The sequence below is a fragment of the Microtus ochrogaster genome, unplaced genomic scaffold, assembly GCF_000317375.1.
Source record: "Microtus ochrogaster isolate Prairie Vole_2 unplaced genomic scaffold, MicOch1.0 UNK17, whole genome shotgun sequence".
NCBI classification, from domain to species: domain Eukaryota; kingdom Metazoa; phylum Chordata; class Mammalia; order Rodentia; family Cricetidae; genus Microtus; species Microtus ochrogaster.
In genome coordinates, this window is record NW_004949115.1 from 2,291,524 (window position 1) to 2,314,030 (window position 22,507).

Consider the following 22,507-nt stretch of genomic DNA (forward strand, 5'->3'; position numbering starts at 1 on the left):
TGAATCACCACACTCAGCTTGCTGGCTTATATGTACATGAAAACTGGTAATGTCTGCATATACATATAGACATACATATGTGTATACAAAATAAGACGATTCAGTGCAGCACAGTAAACTGTTTCTAAACATGTTAGAAAATGTAGAGTGAGTTTCTCTAACTGATATCCTAAAGGGGATTTCCAAAGGCTTATTTTCTTAGGTTACCCAGCGGAAACAGGGACCTCAGGGCTGGGAAGAGATGGAAGCTGTCTGTGTGCATGCATGAGTGTATTCATGTAGGTGCATGGGTACCATCATGTGCATGGTGAGGGTTGGCTCTCTCCTTCCACCATGTGGGTCCTGGGGATTGAACTTAGGTCTTCAATCTTGGTGGCGTGTGCCTGTACTGAGCCATCTTGTTGGCCCTGCTCCTGGATTTCTTGCCACTTCAGTGGGTCTTTGGCTCTCAAATGCAGGTGCTATTAGGGCTGCTGCATTCGTTCGATGTAAATGACAAGCGACTTACTGTACTGTCATCATACCTGAACCATCTGCCATCTTTTCCCCACTAGACTGTAAGCTATGTGAAGGCAACCACCAAAAGGATCACAGCTGTCATGCCCAGCTGTATTCCCAATGTCTGTCATGGCGGGTCCTTGAGAAACATCTGTTTAGCAAATAAGGGAAATGTTTGCTTTGGTCAAGTGCTGTGAGGGAGTGGATCCCTTCCCTACCATCCTCCAATTCTTCTGTTTTTCCAGGTTTGCAAAAAAGCGGTGCTTCCTGCCCCTGGTGCAGGGTTAAAAACATCCTTTTGGCCTGGTAGACTGAGTCCTGAGCTTGGCTAGTTAGGAGTCAACAGCTTCTGTGAGGCCAGACTTTTTCCTCCTTTCCACAGAGACCGTGGCCTGAGGGGATTTTTGACTTTGGTGCCTGGGAAAAGCCCAGCCCAAGCTGTGAGAACACCTCTTCTTTCCGTAGCCCTGGTGTTGAGGCAGACCTTGAACTTGCAATCTTTGTGCCTCAACCTTCAAAGAAACTGGGATTATGTGCCTTTACCACTGGGCATGGCTAGATGCCTCTCCGCTACAGCCTTTGCTAAGGGACCATGGTGGACACTGGAACTTCTGTTCTAGAATGTAGGTGTGAGCCCATGGAAGAAAACCACCTCAGCTTTGGAAGGTCATCGTAAAGGTCTCCAAGGCCAAGAAGGAACTATGAATCCACTGCAACTTGAGCTGAAGTCCTCAGTGGTACTCTTCTCTTCTTAGTGGGCACAAGAAAAGATGTGCAGATCAGCCTGGCATTTGCTGAATTGGGGTCAAGCCAGGAGGGTCAGGTAGCAAGAACACTGTCAGTTCCTGCTATCAACCTGGCACCTAGCCGTTCAGAAGGTCAAGAAACTGGCTCCAAACGCCTGCCCAGTCTCCATGGAGGTGCTATCCTGCACAAGTTCCTAGCTTTCTGGTCCGAAGAAAGAGGAACAGAGCTTTTCTATTTGCTTCTGCCTCTGAGCTACCTCTTTCCATTCTAAGGAGGAACATGGTAAAGCTGCGGCGCCACAGTGGCTCCTTATGGAGACACAGGCCCATTTGCTAGGGAAGTCCTGAACTTCCACCACTCTGCAGCTGTGCAAGGAGCTTCTCAGTAATTGCAGGCTTGGAGACGGGGTGGGAAAGTCATGCCTAGCTTCAAGAGAATCCAGGAAAGCAGACCCGGCTTTGACAGAGCAACAGGGAAGACACATGGAAGATGCTCAGTGAGGCCGAAGGGACATGTGCAGCCCGTGTCCTGGCCCTGGTGCCACAGTCTCCATAGTAAGGGAAATATTGGCAACCAGCATTAGCTAGGGTGCTGATGGCATGGCAGATAATTGTCCCACAGAGCGGGACTGCATAACCATGCCGACTGCCCTCTCAGAGGGGAGAAACCTGGACCGCTTTCACTATTGCACTCGGTCCGACCTCGACTGGCCCCAGGTTCATCCTTCTGCCTTATCCTTTCCTTTGTCCTTCCCCTCCTGCTCAGGAAGAGGCACAGTTTACAGAAGAGGGCCACAGGTGACAATAAGAATGTGAACAATAGTTTTTTCCAACATCTGACCGTCTGTGTAGAAGTTTGAAAAGCCCAGACACTTCTTGGAGCTAGTCATCTGGAGGCAGGCAAACTCTCGCCCCCAGTTTCTTCCTGCTCCAATTCAGTTCCTTTCATCTATGATGTGGACAGCAGTTTCTTTGGGACCAGCAATCCTCTCCCAAATCTGCCTTTCAACTGCTGTGAACAGTGACCTGAGATTGAAATCTGGACCTTCTATGTGTGCCGTAGACTTGTTTGTGCTAAAGAACAATGTTTAGCCGGGCGGTGGTGGCGCACGCCTTTAATCCCAGCACTCGGGAGGCAGAGGCAGGCGGATCTCTGTGAGTTCGAGGCCAGCCTGGTCTACAAGAGCTAGTTCCAGGACAGGAACCAAAAGCTACGGAGAAACCCTGTCTCAAAAAATCCAAAAAAAAAAAAAACAATGTTTATAATGGGCGAGAATGAGCCCTCTAGGAGCTGGGTCACCTGCCAGGAGTGTTTCTATTCTCAGATACCATGATCTCCAGCAGGTGCAGTGACCCCAAACCAAGAAGGTTTGAAGGTTTAACAGCGGTCAAGTGGCAAGGGTGAATGGAGACAGTGTCCAGTTTATGGCAAGGGTGAGCTCTGCATGCTGCTTACGTTCTGACAGTGATGCTTGGGCCTGGAAGACTTACTGTGCATAGGTGAGCAAGCCTGAGATCTAACACATGGAGAGCCCAGCTCTCTGTCACCCTCTGCTCCTCCCACTTGTTTTGAGCAGGAGCACCTGGGCTGGACAGCTTTTTTTGTTTCAAGGCCTCTGTACCATTACCAGAACATCTCTGAGAAGTAGCCATACTAGATTGCCTAACTGGGACGCCTGCTTAGAAGCTGCATTTCTTCTTTACGGACCTCCCTTTCTATTTCCAAGACTTCTTTTGGGCATGCCCAGTTTCCCCTACTCCCAGCCTTCAGTGATTTCGTATTCCAGATACTTCTGTCAATCTGCAATGTGATGAACAAAAAGGAAGGTCTTATTTTCATTTTCAACGTTATTTCAATGAAGCCAGAAGAGGCACAAATCTCTCTTAGATTACTAAAGCTGTGTCTTAGAGTCAATCTAATCCTTTTTGAGAAAGCTTTTTTTTTAAATGTAGTCTTGAACTCTTTCTGCCTCTGCCTCCTCAGTAGCTGGCATTACAATCATGTACCATTACACATATGTGCTATCATACCTGGCCAGTGCAATTCTTTTTTAAAAAAATATTTTTATTCTATGTACATTGGTATTTTGCTTACTTGTGTGTCTGTGTGAGAAAGTCGAATCCCCTGGAACTGGAGTTACAGACAGATATGAGCTGCCATGTGGGTGCTGGAATTAATCCTGGGCCCTCTGGAAGAGCAGCAAGTGCTTTTAACCACTGAGCCATCTATCTTGTCCCCAGTGCAATTTTTTTGATTGACTGTATCATGTTATTACTGCTTTCATCTTACATACATCCACGGACTCAACCACAGTGTGTCGTCAATGGCATCCTTTGTGGAATAGGTACATGTGAATGTTATATGTGCTTGCCAGTGAGGTGTGTCAGTAGTGTGTGTGTGTGTGTGTGTGTGCTATACTTCTGGCTGTTGCTAAGCAGGCTGGCACTGGTGGCACATGCTGCACACTAGGGCAGGGGAAGCCCCCCTCCATGACTTCAGAGTCTGGAGGGCCTCAGACACACCAAAACCCAAACCCAAACCCAAAACCAAAAAACTGATGCGGAGCCTTACCTGCTTTGACCATAGGAGGTGGAAGAGGCTGGTTGGCAGGCCTGGAGAAGACCATCTTCCTGGAATCCAGCAGAAGGCGGCAGTACCCCGCAATCAGGCAGGCAAAGTTGGTGGCTTCAGGCCACTCCATCAACAGCACCAGAGGCTGTGGAAGAGATGGTTCAAAACATAAGGACATGGAAAGGCAGGAGAGAGGCGAGAGAGAGGCAGGTGCAATTCTGGGAGGACAGCAACAAAGAAAAGACACGGAGTAGTTACAGGAAACGCATCCCAAATCCTCCTCGAGGTCCATGGCCAGGCAGTTTCTTCTGTCACGAACATTCCTTTGTAGTAATGGCTTCTCTAGGCGTCAGCATTAAAGAAGCCTTCGCTCACACATTTAATGAACCACCTTTACTGAAAAACACTAGAATTATGTAAGACCATGTGACTGCTGTGTGGCTGTATTTGCGTTTGTCAGAGCTCAGCAGATGTGTGGGCCAGCTGGGAGAGTGGGGGTGAACCTGGGAATCTAGGCTAGGCTTAGGGATGGCCTGGAATATCCTTGAATGTAAGCACCTTGGCTGCTTGAAGTGTCCTTTGCTCCTTTCCATATGCCATTACAACATCCAGACGAGTCCATAGGAGTCCTAACTGTGACTTTAGGGACAAAACCTTTCTGCTCCAAGTCCTGCTTGGGCCTTCCTGATCTCTCCTCTGTTTCCTGTATTTTCCAAAGTAGCCTGAAAATGTCCACTGGTTTTTCTTTTCTTTTCTTGGACACACATTTTTCACTCTGTAGCTCTGGCTAGTCTGGAATTCACTTTGTAGCCCAGGCTGGCCTCAGACTCATAGCAATCCTCTTGTCTTTGTCTTATGAGTGATGGAATTACATGCATGAGCCACCATGACAGTTTATTCATCTTCCTTCCTTCCTTCCTTCCTTCCTTCCTTCCTTCCTTCCTTCCTTCTTTCTTTTCTTTTCTTTTCTTTTCTTTTCTTTTTTTCAGACACAGTATCTCTGTGTAACCCTGGCTGTCTTAGAACTCACTCTGTAGACCTGGTTAGCCTCGAACTCTGCCTAGGATTAAAGGCGTGTGGCTGTTTATTGGTGATTCTTCAAAGAGCTCCGTGGTCTGGAGCTAGGGGTGGAAGGTTAAACAAGCACTGCAGATAAATTTCGCTCTGGAAATTCTAAGATCCTATGATATATTAACCAATATATTCCATGAAACATCAAAGATTTTAGTATTTCAGATTCATTTAACCTCAAAGATCTCTTTTTTTTTCCTTACAAAAAATTTCATACCGACAGCATTCTTGTTATTTTTTTTCAATGCTAGAGATGGAATCTAGGACCTTGTGCATTCTGGGCAAAGACTCTACAATCAAACTACTCCCCCCGCCCCATTTGTTGCTCTTTTTAAACCTTACAATGGGAAATATTATCACATTCTGCTAATTGATCCTGGAGTTAACTCCTTAACTGTTTCAGAGATTCCTACAATGATAAACAAAACATCAGTGCACTTTTATGAAACCTTTAAATTTGTTCTATCATTTTAAAGGTGTCATGTGAGTAAGTTGGATCAAATCAAAGTGAGAATGGCTGAGGAGAGAGTTATGGGCTCTGGGTAGCCATGACCTTTTGCGATTGCTAGAGGGCATTGTTAAGAACTAATAGACAGTCGGGGGAGGTGTAGCAGTGCCCAGCATCCTAGTGTTTGGAGGTGAAGCTAGTAAGACCAGGAGTTCAGGGTCACCTTTGGATGCCTAGTGAGTTTGAGGTCAGCCTGGGCTGCAATAAACCCTGTTTCAAACCGGGGGTATGACTCAGTAGTAGATTGTTTGCCTAACACAAGTAAGCCCCTAGGTTTGATTTCCAGCACCGCAAAATAAAAGCCCAGAAGAATTAAGAAGGAACATCCTGTGTTCTATTGAATATTTGTAGAGGCAGGAGGTGGGTTAAAGTCAGCTTCCAGGGCACAGTTTGATCTATTCAACACACCTTGTAACTTGCTACATTTTATTTGAGACAGCGGTTTTATTTGGTTTGGTTTTGAGACAAGATTTCACTATGCAGCCTAGGCTGGCCTGGAACTCATACTCCTTGGCTTCTCATTAACCTTGATGCTTTTGTCAACAGTGATTACCTTCTGCTTGGGACATTCATCCGTGGTCTCTGTTTCTGTGAGGTGACACTGTCTTCTGGTTCTGTGAATCCTGACCATCTTTGCACTGGTCTCTCTCTTTTTAAAGATTTACTTTTATTTATGTCAATAAGTCTGCATGGTAGCATACACTCGTTCCATTCATACAGGTGCCAAGGAAGGCACAAGAGACGACAGGTCCTCTGGTGATTACAGGTGATTGTGGGCTGCCTGGTGTGGCTGCCGGGAAATGAACTCAGGTCCTCTGGAAGAGCAGCAAGTGCCTTCAACCCCTGAGGCATCTCCCCAGCCCTGTCCATACTGCTCTTTAGCTAGCTCTTCTTGTGTAGCGTTTTCCCTATGTAGGCTCGGAGCTTCGTCTACAATTCTTGAGTCTTCCCCATGGTGGGTCAGCTTTGACCTCTGTGTTGAGATTCTTGAGTCAGTGTTTCATTTTATTTCCCCTTGAGCCCCTTTCCTTTCTCAAAACATATATAGTGCTATAAGGCAAATACCTTTTTGAGACAAGGTCTCATCCTGAAGCCTAGGTTGGCCTGTATTATGTAGTCCGTATTGGTCCCATACTGCAGAAATCCTCTGGCCTCAGCCTCTAGAGTGTCCCTGCACCCAGCTTGATTCATTAAGTAGTGTTTGAATATCCAGTTCCTGTGTATGTTACAGTAAGGCATTTGGAGTGTCACTGAAAGAACAAATTAATGACTAATGATGCGTCTATTAAATTTATGAATTATCATGGGGAGGAAAAAAATCGATACACATTGAGGAGCAATGGCTCTTTTCTCCACTAAGAGAGTAGCCACAGATTAAATGTTATCCAGTCATTATTAGCAAAGGACACTGGTGATGGTTGTACTTCCAGTTAATGGAAACTCCTCAGTCACAACAGATTGGTCAGCCCTACATAAGACAGACAGCTAAGAGGGTAGAATGGGGCAGGGGAGTCAGATATGCCCTCTAGCCTCACCCTGTCGTCTTTAGCAGAAAGACACACAGAGGTTTGGATGTTGACAGTTGCTGCAATCATTACTGGAAGAACTCAAGCTTCACTAGGTGTGACTCAGAGCATTCATGAACACTATGGACATTTCCATTGCTATGACTTTATTTTAGGATCTCACTGACTTTTCCTTACTTCTCAAGCTATGTGATGATGCTGAGATTTGGGGCGGGGGCTCTCAGCCTGGGGGTCCTTGTGTCTCTGGTCCCAAGCTGCTTCCGCTGTGTGTATTTATGCCTCACCTGTGGGTATGTTTTGTCATCCAAATTGTGACTTCTCATAATCTGGACGATAACTTAAGGACCTCCAGTAACACCCTAACTGGCTTTTCTTCTTCCAGTGTCTTCCTACTGCACTTTCCTATTTCTACTTAAGGGATCTTTCTAAAGCACAACTCTTACTATAACTGAGCCTTGTCAATAGCGATGAAACCCAACTACCTTACAAGAGAGTTCAAGACCCTTCGGGATTTGGACCTATCCTATATCTTCAACCACGTGTGTCTCATCTTGGTTTATGTCCTTTCCTCATGTCACCACTCCTCGCCTTGTGTTCAAACAATGGCATATACTTTATTTTTATTAATTTATTACTAATTATATATATTAACTTATTTGCCAAGCTAGTTCATCCCTTCCACACTTCAGCCTGTGTTGCTCCCTCTAGCTAAAATATGCATGTGTTCCATCAAGCCCACCCAGCCAGCTGACACAGTATGAGCCCCTCCCGAAGAGCCAGCTCATCTGACAGCTGTAGTCACTCATTCCAGAACACCACAACCAGGTCCTTGCCTTTGTGGGGCTCACAATGTAGCTGGCAATAAGTCATGCACCAAATAATCTTAGAACCAAATGTGGTCATAAGGTGTGATAAGACATATGGAGGGAAATTACAGAGTTACCGGAACGTAGACTGTCCGGGAGCAATGTGTGCATGGGCACGAACATGTGTGCATGTGACATTCGGTCTCAGAAGCCAGAAGAAACTCCTTTGCGGCCATGGCATTGGCTGACAAATTGAATACAGGACTAGTTGCCCACTGCCCAGGCGGAGTGGCTGACTGATGGATGGACAGATTGATGGGCTGGCTGCTTGTGGAGCAATCTGACTCACTTGAACCCTGGCTGACAAACGGGCTGCAGGGCAGCCAGAATGCCAGACAGTCTCACATTTGGATTGTTTAGCTAACTGACTGGCTGCTTGTCTGACTACAGACAGAATTACTGACTGGAGTCTCACTGACTGACTGGCTTAACTGATTTCACATCAGTTTCCCCGTACACCCATGTAGTGCAATATCATCAATAAAACAGCAAGAAGGCAAAGTCCTGTGCTCTGAGAAGGCTAAGCACATTAAGAGGTGGCTCAGGACAGACAGCACAGCCCATCACATTAGTAGCCTTTCGAGGTGGCCAACTGGGCCCCAACATAGGCTAAGTGTGGCTTGTGGAAGGAACACAGATGAGCTCTTTGCCAACAGGGGGAAGGCGAAAAGAGGTTGGATAGGTTTCTTATAAAAGTTCAAAACCGCCCATTTACCTTAAATAGGATTTTAATGATCATGATGCCTCATGTAACACTTGCCCATACAGAAAACACTAAAGCAATAAAGCTCAAGGAGAAGAATGGGAAGCATGCTGGGCCAGAGATCCCATAGGACATTCCTTTGATGGTTCCTTTCCAACCTTATGAGCTTCTGTAGCAGTGGAGTAGGGTAATGGCCCTGCGGTGTCTGTTTCAGTCTGTTGTCTCTTGAAGAACAATATGTGAACACTGCCTCATGTTCTCTCTACTATGAACAAGTAAGCTGAGTGAAAACTGTAACTAAATACACCCAGGCCATCTTCAAGTGGAAAATAAGATAAGGAGAATGGAGTTTAAAGCACGAGCCAGGCAGGAGAAGCTACAGCAGGGATTAATTTGACATGCTCCAGCTGTATCTCCTTCCTGGGATGCCCTGCTATAGAGCTGGCTCACTCCAGCATCTCTGGCAAGAGAAAAAGGATGGGAAGCATCCCGGAGAGGCAAGGTTACCAGATGGGGGGTCTGGGAGTCCCAGGGGATCAGTCCATTTGAGTTCTTGCCTCCGTAACACTGGGAAAGGCTAATTGGACATAGCCAGACAATTTTGAGGTGAGGCTGAATATTGCTTTAAAGCAATGGTTTTCAGATCAGCTGTACATTAGAGTCACCCAGGAGTATAGAATGACTTAGCTATCCCTGCACCCACCCCTAGAAACGCTGCTTTCAATGATCTGGGAGGGACAGCCGGAGTAGCCAGTGATTTTAAATCTTTACACATGAGCCGGGTGTTGGGGAGAAGGGCATGCCTGTGATCCCTTCATTTGGGAAAGTAGAGGAGGTAGGATCAGAAGTTCAAGGTCATCCTTTGAGGCCTGTGTGAATTACATGAGAACCTGTTTCAGAAACAAAACTGAAAATCTTTGGGCATGATTCTTATGGTTAGTTATTGTGATAGTTTGAATGTAATTGAAATTTACATACGCTCACAGGAAGTGGCACTATTAGGAGTTGTGACTTTGTTGGGAGCGGGTATGGCCTAGTTGGAGGAAGTGTGTCACTGTGAAGGTGGGCTTTGAGATTTCCTATGCTCAGGATACCCACCCATGTGTCAGTTGACTTCCTGTTGCCTGCAAGTCAAGATGTAGGCAGCACGGCATCCGCCTGCACACTGCCATGCTCCCTGTCATGATGATAATGGACTGAACCTCTGAAACTGTAAGCGCGCCACCCCAATAAAATATTTTCTTTATAAGAGTCACTGTGGTCATGGTGTCTCTTCATGGCAATGAAAATCCTAACTTACACTGTCATGGTTGAGACAGCAAACCCTCCCAGAACATTCTTAGGCCAGAGTGGGCTATCTATGAAGAAATGGACTAAGTTTGGTTGCTAACTTCCATGTCCTCTACTAAGGAAATTCAAGCAGCTGAAATGGAAGATTCCATGTGTAGTGGTGTACTCATTTTACAGCCAGATTCTCTCCTGTTTGGTTATCTTACATGTATTTGTTCTGTATGCATGTCTCTCTCTGTGCACCAGGGCATGAGTGTGGAATTCAGAGGATAGTTTATAGGAGTTGGTTCTCTTCTTTCATTGTGTAGGATCTGGGGATTAAACTCAGGTTCTTAGGACTTGGTAGATGGCTTCTTTACCCCCTGAGCTGTCTCACTTACCGTCCCCACTTCTTTTTGAGCTAGGTCCTCCCTATATAACCCAGGCTGGCTTTAAACTTCCGATCCCCTTGCATTAGCCTCCTAAGCGCTGAGGACCCATCCTTCCTTCTGGGACTCCTGGCAATTAATAGCTACTGGGGGAGGAATGTCATTTTCTTCAGTAGTGTATCTATGGATAAATTACTATTGCTCCAGAAAATAACCTCCCACCCACAGTGAGCAAGAAACTTGTAATTAAACTCAGGGAGAGATGGGGACAGTACATATGGTCTCAACAAGCATTGCTCTTTCAGAAGCAGAAGCAGAAGCAGAAGACATGACCTTGGTTTAGTTCCGAGCACTGACAAGATGGCTAACCACTGTAACTCCAGTTCCAGGAGACCCAACACCTTATTCCAACCTCCACTGGCTCCTGCCCTACATATGTGCTATGCAAACATGCTCTCAAGCACACAAACACATGCACATGAAACCAAACAGTATTTAAACTCAGTAGGCCACACACAAAAAGAAGTCATGAAAGTTGCATTGGGCCAGGTGGGGGTGGGTGGCACATGCCTTTAATCTCAGCACTTGGGAGGCTGAGAGGTAGTGAGTTTGAGGCCAGCCTGGTCTACAAGAGCTAGTTCCCCAGATAGGCTCCAAAGCTACAGAGAAATCCTCTCTTGGAAAACAAAAACAAACAAACAAACAAAAATCTCTATTTTCAGGGCTAGCCAGTTCTTTCAAATAGGCCAAAAACCTATAAACCATATTTTAAGGATACTTAGCTTTAATAAAAATAAAACGTTGAAACCCAAATTTTAAAAAAAGGAAAGTAGTGTTGGGGTAAGAGATACATTGAGGTGCAGAGAGATGGCTTAGCAGTTAAGAGCACTGGCTACTCTTCCAGAGGTCCTGAGTTCAGTCCCCAGCAGCCCTAGGGTGGCTTACAAACTTCTCTACCTGTAGTCCCATGGGATATGATCCTAGGCATTCATCATCCTTCACAATTGCAACCAGTTCTTTTACCTCTAATCAATGCATTTGTTGATTTCTATGGTATCTATATTCCAACAAAGCTATTAGCATGATGTTGTCATTCATCTTTCATATTCATGTGGAAAGAGATTAAATGTTGCTATACCATTTCATAGAGTATGGATTAGTAGTCCATAGAGCATACATCACTGATGTTTTCTGGTACCAAAAGCTGGCTGCAAATGGTATGCTTGTCAGTCAATAGTATCTTTATTACAGCATAAGAGAACTGGGGATGTAGCTCAGTTAGTAGAGTGCATTCACAGCTTGCTTACCATTTATAAAATCCTGGGTGTGGTTGTTGGGGCATATTATTTTAACTGTGTAAAGATGTGTTACATTGGTTTCTGCTGCCTTTGTTAACGATGCATAGATGTGTTGCATTCTTTTATGTTGCATTTGTTGAACTCTGTGAAGCTGTGTTACTTTGCCTGTCTAAAATACCTGATTGGTCTAATAAAGAGCTGAATGGCCAATAGCAAGTCAGGAGAGAGAAATAGGTGGGGCTGGCAGGCAGAGAATAAATAGGAGGAGAAATCTGGGGACGAGAAGAGTGAGAAGCAAGAACAGGAGGAGGAGAGGAGGATGCCAGGGGTCAGCCACCCAGCCACACAGTCAGCCACGGAGTAAGAAGGAAAGAAAGACATATAGAATAAAGAAAGGTAAAAAGCCCAGAGACAAAACATAGTTAAAGAGAAATGGGATAATTTAGGTTAGAAAAGTTGGCTAGAAACAAGTCAAGCTAAGGCCAGGCATTCATAAGTAAGAATAAGTCTCTGTGTATTTTATTTGGGAACTGAGTGGTGGACCTCCAAAGAGTAAAAATAAAAGACTAAACAAAACAAAAAACAAAACAACTACATGTGGTGGCACATAAGTTGTGCATGGTGGCACACAACTTTAACCACGGTGCTTGGGAAGTAGAGGCAGGAAAATCATGAGTTCATGGCCATCTTATTATCTCAGCTATATAGGAAGTTTAAAGCCAGCTAGAGATACATGAAACCCTGTCTCAAAAGTAAAATAAAATAAGGAAAGGAAAGAAAAAGAAAAATGTAATATATATGAGTACTTGCTATGTGAAAAACCTCATGGCATTAATTTTTTATTGTCACTATAATACACGACTCCAAATTTAGTAGTTTAAGTAATACACATTTATTCCTTACAGTCTGGGCGGTCAGAGTTTTGATACAAGCTTTACTGGGTTAAAAATCAAGTGCAGGACCATTGTCACTTTTGTGGTCTGGAGTTGACTCTATTCCTTCCCTTTCCTGATCCTGGAAGTTACCACACTCTTTGGTCCTTGGTCTCTTCCCTAATGAAGGCTAGCAAGGGTGAGCTGAATCCTCTCGTCACATCCCTTTCTCTAACTTCCAGAGTCTGTTCCATGTAGACTGACTCTATTGATTACATTAGTCCTAATTGAATAATTCATGCTAATCTCCCTATTTTAAGGTCAGTTGATTAGCAATCTTAATTGCGTCTGCACTTTTTATTCCTCTCTGTCATAGCATATTCACAGGTCCTGAGGATTATGGAGAGGATTTAGGAGAGGATTATTCTACCTATTGTACATGGTAAATCCTATTACAGAGTATAGCAATTATGACACCAAGTGGCTAATTCTGAAGTTTTCTTTCACATATTATCTGTTGCTCTTAATGGGGTATACCTGAACCCCTTATCGCTTGGTTACACCTCTGCGCACTCATCATCACTGACTATTGGTCACCATTCACTCCTAAACTACCTTTTAATGTCTCATCAAAGCAACAAACACAATGTATTTATCCCCAACGGTAGTGTCATCTCACTGATGTGGGAGGTCCTTCTGTCTATGTGCTGCTTTTATTGGTTAATGAATAAAGAAACTGCCTTGGCCTGTTGATAGGGCAGAACTTAGGTGTGTGTGGGGGGGAACTAAACTAAATGCTGGGAGAAAGAAGGGCGGAGTCAGAGAGAAGTCATGGAGCTGCTGCCAGAGACAGACATGCTGAAACTTTGTTGGTAGGCCACGGCCTTGTGGTGATACACAGATTAATGGAGATGGGTTAAATTAAGATGTAAGAGTTAGCCAATAAGAAGCTAGAGCTAATGGGCCAAGCAGTAATTTAAATAATACAGTTTCTGTGTGATGATTTTGGGATTAAGTAGCTGGGAACTAACTAGAGGCCTCCTTACAACATCTCACCACTTACTCATGACCTGCTAGAGTCCTTTTTTTTAGAAATTTATTTTATTATTATTATGTTCATGGGTGTGAGGGTCAGATGCCATGGAACTGGGGTTACAGACAGTTGTGAGCTGCCATGTAGGTGCTGGGAATTGAACTCAGGACCTCTGGAAGAGCAACCAGTGCTCTTAACTGCTGAGCCATCTCTCCAGCCCTTTTTTTGTTTTTTGTTTTTTGTTTTTTGTTTTTTGTTTTTTTGGAGACAGGGTTTCTCTGTGTTGCTTTGGAACCTGTCCTGGAACTTACTCTGTAGACCAGGCTGGCCTCGAACTCACAGACATTCTCCTGCCTCTGCCTCCTGAGTGCTGGGATTAAAGGTGTGTGCTACCACCACCTGGCTTTGACCTGCTAGAGTCCTTTACACCTAACACTGCTATTTAGTGCACGTTGGATAAGTGCAGTAGGCAATAGGGGGAGGAATAAGAAAACACATACATTGCCAGGCAGTGGTGGCACGTGCCTTTAATTCTAGCACTTGGGAGGCAGAGGCAGGTGAATCTCTGTGTATTCAAATTCAGCCTGGTCTATAGAGAGAGTTCCAGGACAGGTTCCAAAGCTACAGAGAAATGCTGTCTCGAAAAACTGAAAAAGAAAAGGAAAGAAAACGCATTTATTGTGTGCAACACAGGAGGGGCCAGCCATGCCCATCTTAATACAACACATGTTGTACATCTGCTCCTTGGCTTCTCAATTGTCTTGCTTCCACCCTTCTTTCATGCTGGCCCAAATCAGCTTTCATTCTGTTACCCCTCTGCTCAAGGACCAACAGTACATTCTTACTAAGCAACCACATTGAATCTAAATTCCTCAAACTGGCCTGGGAGGCTTTTAACGGACTTGTTCTGCCCACCCCTAATCTCTCCAATCTCTCCTCTCCTTATTTTCCTCTCCAGCCAAGCGACTATGCTTATCGACCTGCACATATGGCTTGCTTATTTCCGTGCTTACTCCTTGCCTTTCTTTGAACACATCCCACTCCTCTCTGCTAATTCATGCCTATCACTTCAAGATCCAGCTCAAAACACCCTCTCGAGGAAGCTAGTTCTGGTTAACTCCTTCTCGTTCTTTTCATTTCATATTCCATACCACATTTATCTATGACATTTGCTTCATCCTGCTTTTTTAGAAAGAGATGTATTTTAGTTTTGTATTTGTGTGTGTGTGTGTGTGGCTTCCCCGAGAGGGCGAACTTCATCTGATTCCAGAGTTGTGTAGGGGTTCTCATGCTGTGTCAAGGAAGGTCACGCATGCTTGTGATTGTAGTCACCCTGATAAAAGCGTAGTTTTTCTGAAATGTTCATTCATGTTCACCACTGTGGGTGGATCACTTTCAGAAATAAGCAGTGTGCTCCTCACTCGGGAGAAACATACTGAGCCTAGCTCAGCCTCTTTCCTCCCAGACCTCTGATCATATAGGTAGGTCTTCAACCTGGGCTCACTCTAATTCATTGTGTTACAATATCCATTTGGAGAAAATAAAAAAAAATTAAATACATCCTCATGCCCAGGTAGTTCTTCTAACCAATGAAATCATCAGTTTTAGCCAGGCAGTAGTAGTGCACTTCTTTAATCCCAGCACTCAGGAGGCAAGAGGTAGTCAGATCTCTTGTGAGTTCAAGGCCAGCCTGGTCTATAGAGTGAGTTCCAGGACAGCCAGGGCTACACAGAGAAATCCTTTCTCCAAAAGGTGGGGGACATCAGTTTTCAGAGTCGGACCCTGGTATCCTTATTGTTTAAAACCTCTCATGGGATTTCTCTTGTGCTGCTGACATGAAAAACTCACTCTTGAAATGCTGAAGGTTGAAAAACAAAAGCTAAAAGCTGTTTCTCTGCTTTAAACCGTGTCTATATCTCTGTGACCCACACTTCCCCGGGCGTGTCTTGTCCTTTTTTCCCCCTTCCCTTACCAGTTCATTTGGCTTTTTACCCGACCACATCTGAGGAGAGTAGTAACCAGGCTGTTTGGGAAAGTGGCCACAACCCAATTAAACATCAGCACCAGGCCGGTCTCCAAACCAAGGAGAATACCACGGATCACAGGTGGAAAGATTAGCATATTAAAGCTTCCTGGGTTTTACAAACACAAAAATAAGTAATTGGTTCTTTTAGAAACAGCAAAACACTCCACTGCTTAATCTGTTAACTACATGTCCTTCTGGGAAATCCTTTAAGAAAGGAAAGCTGTCAGGGGTCCCTGCCCTGTGGAAAGTCCAAGGTCCTCCCCCCTCCGTCCATATCTAGGAAGGTGAACATCCAAACAGACTAGGCTCCCACAAAGCCAGCACATTACGTAGGATCAAAACCCCGTGCCATTGTCCTTGGTTTCTCATCAGCCCTCATTGTCCGCCATGTTCAGAGAGTCCGGTTTTATCCCATGCTTTTTCAGTCGAAGGGTGGGAGGAGGGGAAGGGAAATGGGAGGCTGGGAGGAGGCGGAAACTTGTTTTTTTTTTCCCTTTCCCAAAAAAAAAAAAAGAAAGGAAAGCTCTCCCACCGAGAGAGCCTCTGCCAACTGGCAGGAAGGCCTGCCCCCTGCCCACACTGGTCACTGTGTTCAAACAGGAGAACTGTGGAGGGGGTGGCTGGTCATGGCTACCAGACTTCTGTGACAGCTGCTTTGCCAGTCTGAAGGTGTTGATCTATGGGGAAGGTTCTGAGGTTCTAGGAGAGCTGGACTCTGGGAGATGAGATGGCACGTCGGCTCTAATTGTCCCCCCACTCCCCAGAACCACTGTCAATGCACAGACACACCTCTACGTAGCTCAAAGTGGATGTTCCCCAACCAATATACAGGTAGGATGGGCAGAGATGGGTTAAGTCATTCATTTCTTTAATCTCTGAGGCAGACAGACAGGGCCTGAGGTGGCCAGACTCTCCCTCTAAGGCTGCTCCATTTAGCTTGAAGTTCCACGTGAGTGCGATGTCCTTTGTTGACATTTTGCAATGCTAGGGATGGGATCTAGGGTCTTCACCATGCCAGTCAAGTGCTCTATTACTGAGCTTCCTCACCAGCTGTGAGCTCCCTTTCCCCCCCAAGGGCTGGGAAGATGGCCCAGGGAACAAACTGCAAGCATGAGAACCTAGGTACCAACGCTAGCATCCACGTAAACAAATGGTGGGTTAGCAATGCACCTACAATCCAAGTGCTGAGAAGGAGAATCTAAGAGGATCTTTGGGCCTTGCTGCTCAGCCAGCCTAGCTAGTCGAGACAAAAATGGGCCTGTCTCAAAAAGTAAGATCGAGAGCACCTGAGGAAGACACCTCTGGACTCCACTTGCATGAGCGCATACACCTGTACACACTGGACACACACATATTTTGAGACAAGGACTCATTCCCTGTGTAGCCAAAGCACGCTGTGAAATTTAATCTTCCTCTCGGCCTACCAAGTGGCTATGAATACAGACAGGGTTGCAACACCATATGCAGATGTATGAATTTTATGATTATTTTTTTAATATTTGAGATAGGAGCTAACTGTATAGCCTAGGCTGAACTTGTAATCACCATGTAGGCAGTAATGCTCCTGCCTCAACTTTTTGAATACTGGAATTATAAGTCACCATGATACCCATAAATTCAAATTTTTGTGTGTGCTATGACAAGAATAATTGTGTAACGATGGGTTAGGTAGCTCCTGGGCTCCTGTTCTCTGCCAAGAACCTACTCAGGTTAACCCAACACTTCCTAGCCCTACATAGTGCTGCATGGTAATTGCAATGAGAATGGTCTCCATAGGTTCATATGTTTGAATACCTCGACATCTCCAACTGATAGTGCTGTTTGGGAAGGATTAGAAGGTATGGCCTTCTCGGAGGAGGTGTGTCACTAGGGGTGGGTTTCGAAGTTTCAAAAGCCCATATCATTCCCAGTTAGCTCTTCCTGCCTTCTACTTGTGTCTCAAGATGTGAGCACTCAGTTACTGGGTCAGTGCCATGCCTGCCTGTCTGTCGCCATGCTCCATGCCATGACTGTCATGGACTCTAACCCTCGGAAACTGTAAGTGACAAGTAAACACATTGTTTTATAAGTTTTCTTGGTCATGCTATCTTAATGACAGCAATAGAACAGTAGCTAAGGCGTGCTGACAAACCATCTTAGATTATCTAAGTCCTAGAAGGTGGAGAAGGGAAATATGAAGACAAAGAGTTCTATGGAGAAGTCATTTTAGAATCTCTGAGCCTCAAATCACATGCTCCTACTCTTTCCTTGTCCCCCAGGGCTGTTCTGGAAAGAAGCGGCACCTCAAAGAAGCGCTCACCTTGGCATCCATGATGCTGGTCTCCACTCGGGCCACGCCCTGGTTCTCCCGGAACAGCTGGATCTTGCTGATCTTGCTGAACTCGGACAGCACAGTGGTGAGGTTGGTCTTGAGGTCAATAACATGGCTGATGCCGTGACGGGGTCCCACCAGGAGAGTGGTGGCTGACTGCTTCTCGTCCTAGTGCCCAAGTGTGCCAGGCAGACAACATTCATAGACAGATGTGGAGAGAAGGACCAGGGAGAAGAGGCAGTGAAGAAGAGAAAATACGTATTATGTAGGTTCTGCTGGAGTATGTGAGGAGTAGGGGAAGGGAGGAGAAATACCTGAGGCTCAGTGCCAAGGTTAAAAACGCAACCTTGAGAGGAAAACAGTCTGGAACCTCCCTGGTACAGGATCCTAGATCCTCAACCTAAATCACCCCTTAGCTACAGCAATAAGTTAACTGAGCAGCATCAGGGCTGGCTCTAACAAAATTATGAGGTAGGTGAAGTATGTCCTTTCTGGTGCTTTTGGAGAACTCTCCGTTATCAAGCACCAAGGTACTTTTCACAGTTGTTGAAAGCCATCCAAAACTCTTAGCCAGTGCTTTTGCCTGAATAGGCAGCATTATGTCTGGCTTTTACCCACCCTCCACCAACTTGCACTTCTCACCCAGTGCCAAAGCCATAGTGAAAAAACAACTTTGCCTAAGGCATGCAGGGTTGTTTAGGTGCTTAATGAAGGGCTCCCTAGATTTACTCCAGCAGCCTTGACTCAAAGGAACGACCAATAGGCATTTGAGCAATGTCAGGCTGGTGGAAGAGAAATTTCAGGGTGTGGGGGGGGGTGGAGGGAGGGGCCAGGGGGCTTTCAGTGATCTCCAAATCCCAGTGTATAAATGGCTGCTCCGACGTCTGACAGGCCAGATTCCCTTAAATGGGGCGGACAAACTCCTTGAAGTCATCAAACCTGAGCCTTCTGCTGACCCACTCCCTGCTATTAACATCACCCAGGAACCGCTTATGTCTGCCTACAGGCACTGTGATAAGCAGATTTTCTCCAGTGTGCCGTGCTAGCACGACAGCGTGTTCCACAGGGCATGACAAGCACCTGAAGCCAATCAGCAAGATGATTTGAATTTCCTTCTACCAGAGGCAACTGGACTGGAGCAGTCTTAGGGATGGTGCCAGCTGAGCCTTAGCCCAGAGCATCACGGTGCAGTGCAGGTCCTGAGTAGGCAGGGGGCAGTATGGAGAGATGGGAAACCGGGGCTAGGGGACTATGGGAGTTGTGTACATTTAGAGGCAAACAAACAGGGTTGGGGTTGGCAAACTCTGGCCCACGGGCCAAATATGGCCCTTCACCTGTTTCAAACACCTCAATGGTGAAAAATGAAAACTTAGAACATTTTTAAAAGTTGGAAAGAAGTCAAAAGAGCCATATTTTTGACACATGGAAATTCTTTGAAATTCAAATTTCTGTGTCTCTAAATAGTTATTGGCAGGGTGTAACACCCATTTGTTAACACGCTGTGGTTGTTTTCATGCTAACACAGCAGTGCTGACTGGCTGCTACGGAGATCCGTTTGATCTACCAACAAAAGGCAAGCATATTTTCTATCTGGCCCTCTACAGACATGGATTGTCAAACCCCAGAATATAGGGAAGGGGAACAAAAGGATTGATAATGGGCATTGAAAGTAGATGGAGTTGACCCCCATTATCTATAGGGGACTGCTTTCAGGACTCTGTTGTAGATACCAAAATCCATGGGTGCTTAGTTCCTACATAAAAGGACATAACATTTGTATATTGTTTGCATGGATATTCTTGTGTACTTCTTAGAAAGGGTCTTATATATTCAGGAATGGCCTCGATCTTGAACTTGTGATCCTTGTTCTTCAGCCTCTAGAGTGCTGGGATTACAAGCATGCACTGTCATATCTGACCCTAATGTATGCTTTAAATCATCTCAGAATTCTTACAATACCTAACATAGTGCCAATACTGTATAAATAGTTGTTATACTATTATGTCTAGAGAATAATGGCAAGAAAAATGTCTATACATGCTCAGAACCAACAGTTTTTTTTTTCTTAGACTATTTTTGATCTACACTTGGTTGAACCCATGGATGTAGTGGATGCTTTGAATATGAAAGCTAACTGATTTTGTCCCTCCAATAAAGGACTGGTTCCCTCCCCTTGGCCCCATGCTCTGCCCCTCCCCCAATCCCTTAGTCCCACTGACCAGTCCTACAGTGTTGAATAAAACACCAGTGAAGGTCGGAAGTTCATTCAGAATTCGAAGGTAATGGAGCTTTGCTTGAACGGCGGAGCCCTGTGGAAACAACCCACCTTGAAATAAGAATCTAGAGGAGCAGAGAGAAACATCCCACATCCTCCAAGTGGAGGCTCAAGGTCTTATAGCAGGAGGTAGTCATCAGCCTACTCCATGGAAATGAGAAAGGCCTGGGTAAAGCTGGAAGGAAGTTCCCGCTCAGATGGCTCTCACCTTCAGCGGTCCACCTACCTCCCCGAGCACTCCTCGGACCTCTTGGTCCCAATACCTAAAGTAGCATTCGAATCTGTTGGTCTTGCAGTAATTCAAGCCCCTTTCCGCAAACTCTGACATCCACTTAATCTATGCACCTCTCCTAAGTTCCTTCAGATCCTTAGAGTCTCACTGATAGTGCCACATGCAATCATGGGGTACCACTTGGTGCTTTCATACTGAACACCCCCAAGTCTCAAGCTTGTTTTTCATCTGGGCTTCCAGGTCTCCGCCAGCATGTCTGGGGCAACTGAGCTAGAAACCTGTGAGGGACACAGGACTCTCCCTTCATCCTGTCATCTGAGGGCCATCAGTCACCAAATCATATTTATTTTACCCCCTGACTTCCTCTTGAATGGATCTACTTATTTCTTTTGCCTTATACCGTTTCTTTGACATTCCTTCCTATATCAGGGCTTTGGGTACTCAGCTTCGTCCCCTCAGTTACATACACCCAGTGTTTGTTAGTGGTAACATCCTGAAACACAGTAAATTTAATCAAGCCAGTTTCCTGCTTCAACTCCTCCATGGCTCCTTGCTGTCTATAGGATTGTGTGCAGCCCCTTCCTGTGACACAGAAAGCCCTCACAGAAAGAACTGGTTCCTGCCACCCTCCTGTCTCTGCCTCTGCCAGATTTGTGTCTCATATTCTGTGGCTTTGCATAGGCTGAACCGTTTATGTCCTTTCCCCTGCTACCATGACTCACCTGGCTGGCTTCTATATAGAGAGAGATCTCCTGGTGGAGGGAAGTCTTCCTCTTAGGACTGCTTCTAGCAATTCATCTAGACAAGCTCTTATGTGTCTATCTTTCATATCTCAGCTCTGGCACTAAATATACCAGTTCTCCCTCTCCTAGCCTGGGCTTGGCATCTGTCTCTCCTGAATACTTGTCGAGTACCAGTGCCTGCTGCTTTGTTTTGGGAATTATGGCTTTATTTCCCTACTTGACTGTGCCCGACTCAAGGGCTAAAGCCAGGCTTTCTTCAGCAAAGCACTGGGGTGCATAGAAAAAAAAAAATCTTTGCTGTGGAGATGGTGGTGAGCACTGGTGCTCTCAGCCAAGAAAAAAAAAAAAACCAATCTGATTAAGCATGCACAGTAAGGTGGGAATGGCTTAGCTCTCTGGGGAAATTTGCATCTTAAAAGGGAAGCTAGTTGGTAATTCAAGAAATCTGGAATGGGTGGCGTATATAGGGTGATTGTGTCTCCTGTCTACATCTGCATGCTGATTCTAGTTTTTGTCACCATCCTCCAGCCTCTTGGGCAGGAAGCACAAGCAGATGGTATCTTAGCAGCCTAAGAAGGCCCAGCAGGGCCAAGGGAGGTGGGGAGAGAAGCCTCTCCGAGGTAAAGACTGCTGCCTCCTAGTATTCAGAAGACAGCTCAGCTCTGCATTGCACCTTCATCTCCTAAGATTCTCTGTTTTAGGACTGACAGATTAGGAATCTCATGAGGGACAGAGCAGTCACTCTCATGGAAAATCTGCGCCTCTCTTAGGAGCCAATGCCTTTCACAGGACAGGTGCTCCATTAGGGCTAATTGGCGAAAGACCCCAAGCACAACTTTCTTTATAGCTCCTTTGTTTTGAGGACACAGTGGCTTGCAGTGATGTGTCGCTAAGGCTATTTGGGCAATGTTTGAGTTTGGAGCAAACTCCTTTGCATAGCTGGTCACCCAAGATGTGTACCCAAGTCAGGAAGAATGGTGGGGTGTGCACCCAAGAAGGAATGGCTCAGTGTGCACCGGAATCAGAAGAGTGCTCGAAACCTCCAGGGTACCACTCAGGACCTCTCTGAGGCCTCTAGAGTTTAAACGTGGTGCCCAATGGCCTCCTCTGGGTGGGTACCTTGGTGCTGCAAGAAGGATGCATTTGGTGGGCCTTCAGTTGTTGAGAGAGAGACTTCCGAAGGTTCTTCTCTTTGATGCCCTGCAGGAGGGAGGGGGGAAGAAAGGGTTCCAGGCCCCACTCCTTCCTAAAAACAGAAGAAGAGCAAGAGATTAGTGAGAGAGACAAAGTGGGAACGAGGGAGGGAGATGGTCAGAAAGAACCTGAGTAACTCCAAGAGGCAGAGATGGAGAAACAGACTAGGAAAAAGAGAAAGAAGGGGAAGAACAGGCAAACTGTGGCGGTGCATACCCTACCGGTAGAAACCATAGCTCGAAAGCATGGGAGGTTAGGCATGAGGAATTCAAGTTCTTACCCCCGTAGGATGGCTATGACCTTGAAAAGCAGAGCAGAGCTCAACAACTGCACCTTCTTATGGACAGCAATTTGTCCCCTCCAGGAGGGCCCTTT

At 45.6% G+C, this 22,507-nt stretch overlaps 1 protein-coding gene across 1 annotated transcript in view; it reads right to left on the minus strand.

Annotated features, from left to right (window-relative positions):
* Window positions 1-22,507, minus strand: part of Frmpd3 (FERM and PDZ domain containing 3) — a 161,588-nt gene that overhangs the window by 17,000 nt on the left and 122,081 nt on the right. The window contains exons 10-13 of the mRNA XM_005367355.3: window positions 22,058-22,184; window positions 19,908-19,997; window positions 17,677-17,856; window positions 3,817-3,961 (exon numbers count right to left, since the gene is read on the minus strand). Coding sequence (XP_005367412.3) covers window positions 3,817-3,961; window positions 17,677-17,856; window positions 19,908-19,997; window positions 22,058-22,184 — 542 coding nt within the window. The remainder of the gene's footprint in view (window positions 1-3,816; window positions 3,962-17,676; window positions 17,857-19,907; window positions 19,998-22,057; window positions 22,185-22,507) is intronic.